The sequence below is a fragment of the Lactuca sativa genome, chromosome 9 (genome assembly GCF_002870075.4).
Source record: "Lactuca sativa cultivar Salinas chromosome 9, Lsat_Salinas_v11, whole genome shotgun sequence".
In the NCBI taxonomy this organism is placed as follows: Eukaryota; Viridiplantae; Streptophyta; class Magnoliopsida; order Asterales; family Asteraceae; genus Lactuca; species Lactuca sativa.
In genome coordinates, this window is record NC_056631.2 from 821,160 (window position 1) to 826,437 (window position 5,278).

The following is a 5,278-nucleotide window of genomic DNA, read 5'->3' on the forward strand; positions in this document are numbered from 1 at the left end:
TAATAATAAAAGACTGAGGTTATAAACCGGAGTATGAACTCCGGAATAGGTACTTCAGAACGAAGACCACAACTCTGGAATTTTATGTTCCGAACCAAATGGTTATTTTACAAAAAAAAAATTGTTAACTTTTTATAATCGTTTATAAGAGTTAGATTACTCAATTTCCTTAAAATTATTCATGGTCTAAATAATCATTGCAATTAATTTCAAAATAAATCTAATTTTGGTCGGGTGAGTATTAATTTGAATTGGGGTTGTCTAAAAGGCGCATTCTATACTCTACTAGACTAGGGACATGGAAAACAAGGTAAAAAGCATAAGCAATTAAGCGTTGGGAAAGCATATTGCGTAAAACAAGAGCTTCTTCCGAGTCCTAGCTTTAGGCTGTAAAGTGTAACCACACGAGCTCCATCGTGAATCGTCATATTTGATATTCCACATGTATTCGGTTCACGAATGGGCATGGCGTTTAATATGATGAGATATGTGTTGCTGATGTCTAACTGCCACCTCCTGATCGCCGCCGCCTCCCTTGCAATCATCAATTCTGAAACTACATCATCATCAAGATCTGCTGTTGGCGACCCTGGAATGAAGAGAGATGGGCTGAGAGTCGCATTCGAAGCCTGGAATTTTTGCAATGAAGTTGGAACGGAAGCCCCTTCCATGGGTAGTCCAAGAGCTGCTGATTGCTTCCATCTCTTCTCCACCGGTATTATTTCAGATTAATTCCTTGGCACTTTTTCAGATTAATTAATGATTCTGCATGATCATTTAGTTAAAGGTAAAGATGGAGGAGGTTCAGGCAACTACCACTACTTATATCACAAAGTGACGGAGGCGGATAACAGGTTGGGGGTGGGGAACTCATTTCCTGGATTGAGTCGGAAAGCACTTCACGATCCAGACCTTTACGCAGCAGAGAAAGAGGTGTATCTGGGCAATCTATGCCAAGTGGCAGACAAAGAGAACGAGAAAGAAAGCAGCCCATGGCAGTTTTGGATGATTATGTTGAAGAATGGCAACTACGACACCACCTCTGGTCTCTGTCCGGAGAACGGTAAAAAGGTGCCTCCTTTCCCGCCGGGAAGGTTCCCTTGTTTTGGAGATGGTTGTATGAATCAACCCATCTTGGCCCATCACCCCACCTCCATTTCCTTCACTGGGTCTACAAAGCATGCTTCGGATTCGGATCCAGTTATGCGAGGTGGTTTCAACGGCACTTATGATTTAGATTATTCTTTGAAGGAGATCAACTCCGGCGGTGGCAGCAATGATATTTCATATTTTGAGGTGAATTGGGAGAAGAGAGTTGGATTTGGTAGTTGGGAATTCAGTCACAAACTCAGAACATCAAAGTTCTACCCGTGGCTCATGTTGTATCTCAGAGCTGATGCTACCAAAGGTTTCTCCGGCGGCTACCATTACGACACAAGAGGCATGCTTAAAACTGTGAGTATGTTCCCTAATCTTTTTAAATTACTAGTTGTACCTAAATCTCCATCATATCATAGGACAATAATACATACCATGGATCAGATCATGGTATCATATATACACCATATTGCTTTATTGGTAATTTTCATTTACTCCCTAATTGTTGTTTAGATTATAGTTGCTTAAAGGTCTGTCATCATTTTATACACAAATTAAGGGTGTTCAACTTCAAAGGACAAATTAATCATTCAAAGCATATATGCATTTATTGTGACTGTGAAAGGGTTTATGAAAAAAGGGAATTTTGATGAACCTTATGGAACCAAAAAGATGTTATATCCCTTTGTATAAAAAAGAAATTCTATATCACTTTGCTTTGAGTATTTATATAAAACATTTTCTCCATTTGGTAAAAAAATAAGATAAGATGCTTTGTGGTGGGTGGTGGGTGGTGGGTCACCAAACAATCGGAAAGGAAGACAATCTTATTTTAATATTCTTTGTACGAGTCATCCATCAAATCGCATCACATTTTGTTTGGCACTTTGGCTGGCTCATCACTGATTAGATGGAAATATGGAAGGTTATCACATATATAAAACGGAACCGATTTGTTATCTGTTGAATATTTTCATCATGCACATCTAAACATAACTCATTAATTCAAGACTCTCAAAAAAAAAAAAAATTAATAATAGAGTCAAACAAGTTTTAGCGTAATTTGTTTTCTGTTTGTTATCTCATTCTTACGATGATAACTAAATTTTATTATAAACTCTTACTTTATGCATAAAAAAATAATAAAAAAAATAGAACATTATCATCACTTATTAATGACTAGTACACTGTAGCCCCAGAGGTTTGTTAAATCCACCGGTGAGATATACACCAAATACATGAGAGCACCAATTTTATTTATATATTGAGCACCAATTTTATTTATATATTATTTTATTGTTGTTTATATAAAATGTGTATTCACAGTATGTTGAATATCTATAGAATTGATATTCACAATCATTGTTTATATAAACTGTGTATTCACAGTTTGTTGAATATCTATAGAACTGATATTCAGTCATTAAAAAAGCTAGTACACACACAAAATAATAAATTACAAATAAAAACTAGAGTAAAATATGTTTTACTATTAAAAAGTAAAATATGTTATAAGAAACAAAATTTTATAATTTGTTTATATATTTCTAAAGCTTATTTATATATGACATTAAAAATTTTATTTGTAAATCTATTATTTTTATTTAAAATTAACGATTTTAATTAATTTTTATTTTAAATTAAAACAACATACAATAAAACATGTTTAAAAACAGGTTATTTGAGAAACAAATCAACTTTTGATAAAGATTGTTATTGACCTTGTCAGATTGATTATTTAGATATCTATTAGTTATATTAAGTTATTATTTGATAAAATAAACAAAATATGATATTATATTTAAAAAAAGATAAACTACAACGCCCTTGTTAGTTGAAATTGAAAATTTATAATCTTTAAAATCAATTCAAATTGAACGACTAAAATTACATTTTGAAGGAAGTTCTTTACGGTTTTATGCAATTAACACGTGTATCAGTGTTTTTTTTGGAATTGATTATTTCCATAAGATGATATCAAAAATTGTGCTATCACAAAGATGAAATTGCAAAACTTTAAAAAGTTATAGAAATTAAAAAATCAGATTTAATGCCTCTGATTAATAATGGAAAATTTTTAATTTAGAAAACATATATGAAAATTTTAATTAATAAGATAGTAATACATAAAAACTTCCCTGCTTAATTTTATAGGAAAAATATGGAAATAATATAATCTTTGAATTATAGCCAATAATTCAAATTTATTTTCTGCCTAGTTTTAAGATATAGTATTTCGTTACTATATATAACTATATATAACTGAAAACCGTAAATAAGGGATATTAATATTATATATCAAATTAAATAAAAAAAGATAAAAATGAAAAATACTAACAAAATGAAATGTAGCAAGTTAATGTTTAAAACCATGACATGTGATATTTTTAAGTTTAATATATATATATATATATATATATATATATATATATATATATATATATATATATATATATATATATATATATATATATATATATATATATATATATATATATATTCTAGGAATAGTAATGTAATATTTATTAAACAAACAGCTTCCAGAGTCCCCTAATTTCAAAGTGAGGTTGAGGCTGGATGTGAAGAAAGGGGGAGGAGCAAAGAGCCAATTCTACCTGATAGATATGGGGAGCTGCTGGAAAAACAATGGAGATCCTTGTGATGGAGATGTGTTGACAGACATTACCAGATACAGCGAGATGATCATAAATCCCGAGACCCCGGCATGGTGTGCCCCGTCAGCACTTGGAAACTGCCCGCCTTACCACATTACCCCCAACAACACAAAGATTTACAGGAACGACACTGCCAGGTTCCCGTATGGGGCCTACCACTACTACTGTGCTCCCGGGAATGCAGACCCACGCCACCTGGAGAAGCCATACAGCACCTGCGACCCCTACAGCAATCCGCAGGCTCAAGAACTTGTACAGTTGCTGCCTCATCCGATATGGGAGGACTACGGATTCCCAACAATCCAAGGACACGGTTGGGTCGGAGATGCAAGGACTTGGGACCTTGATGTTGGTGCCCTCTCTAGCAGACTTTACTTCTATCAGGTACCTACTTAATTTACTTACTTATTAATTATTATATACATAATTAATTAATTCATATGTATTGGATATATGCAGGATCCAGGAACTAAAGCTGCTACGAGGATATGGACATCACTTGATGTCGGAACTGAGATATTTGTAAGTGACAAGCCCGAAGAGGCAGAATGGATCGTGAGTGATTTTGATGTTATAATTACATAACACATATCAGATATGCCAGATGTACACTACCTACTCCTATCTGATTTGTAATAATTAAGTAATCGGAAAATAATTAATCATGTTCCTTTCAAACTTCTCACCTTTGTTTTAATGATACACAACTCGACTTCTAGTAATGATTATAGAGTCTAATCAACAACAAATGTTCTTAATTATTAATATAAATCTAATCCTACTTAGCAAATAAGTGTTACAAAACTTAATTAACTCTTAACACTACGAGCATCATAGACGGAAAATTCCGACGGAAAAATTCATGGCTATAGCCCTTAGCCACAGATCAGCGATGTGAAAATTTCCTTTGGAAATAAGAGCCTTGCAGTTGAGGGAATATTACAATTAACGACAGATTTTCTGTCGCTAATTTCCTTCAAAATAACTAAAACATTTGAGGGTTTGTCTTCATGCGTTGGGGCAGGTTTTTTAATCTTATATTTTCCAAAACAGTTCTATAATGTTATCTAACAAAGAGAACATTTTTGTAATTTCTCTATTACGACGAAAACATTATTGTAATGTTGTCATACACAGAGACCATTTATGTAATATCACTATTACACAAGGGCAATTTCTGCAATCTCACTACTACATAGGCATCATTTATGTACCTTTACCTTTCATAAAACCCATTACTGTAACTTTATTTTCTATGGGAGCTTTCTTGTAATTTCATTATTAGACATAGTAAATTGGGAAATCAAGTAATCTAACGAACTATTTGAAAAAAATAATTATCATTCTTATTCTTATTCTTGTTATTAATTTTGTAAAATAACTATTTTGTTCAGAATATAGTATTCCGGAGAGGTCTCCAGGACAACAACAGAGTAGGATTCCAGAATAGATTCTTTTTTTTTCTTTATGTGTAACATGTGTTTTGTTCTTTTTGTATACATTTT

General features: G+C 32.7%; 1 protein-coding gene across 1 annotated transcript; it reads left to right on the forward strand.

Annotated features, from left to right (window-relative positions):
• The first annotated feature begins 280 nt into the window (after positions 1 to 280).
• On the forward strand, positions 281 to 4,453 carry LOC111908777 (uncharacterized). Its single transcript, XM_023904584.3, has 4 exons — positions 281 to 715; positions 782 to 1,455; positions 3,636 to 4,157; positions 4,233 to 4,453. The coding sequence occupies exons 1-4, from the start codon at positions 460 to 462 to the stop codon at positions 4,356 to 4,358; spliced, it is 1,578 nt and encodes a 525-aa protein (XP_023760352.1). The 5' UTR covers positions 281 to 459; the 3' UTR covers positions 4,359 to 4,453.
• Positions 4,454 to 5,278: the final 825 nt, after the last annotated feature.

Excerpts from the sequence above, each read along its gene's own strand:
- LOC111908777 (XM_023904584.3), top strand. The coding sequence starts at position 460 with ATGGGCATGGCGTTTAATATGATGAGATATGTGTTGCTGATGTCTAAC. Across the intron at positions 716-781 it reads CTTCCATCTCTTCTCCACCG|TTAAAGGTAAAGATGGAGGA; the intron begins GTATTATTTCAG and ends ATGATCATTTAG. Across the intron at positions 4,158-4,232 it reads GCAGACTTTACTTCTATCAG|GATCCAGGAACTAAAGCTGC; the intron begins GTACCTACTTAA and ends GGATATATGCAG.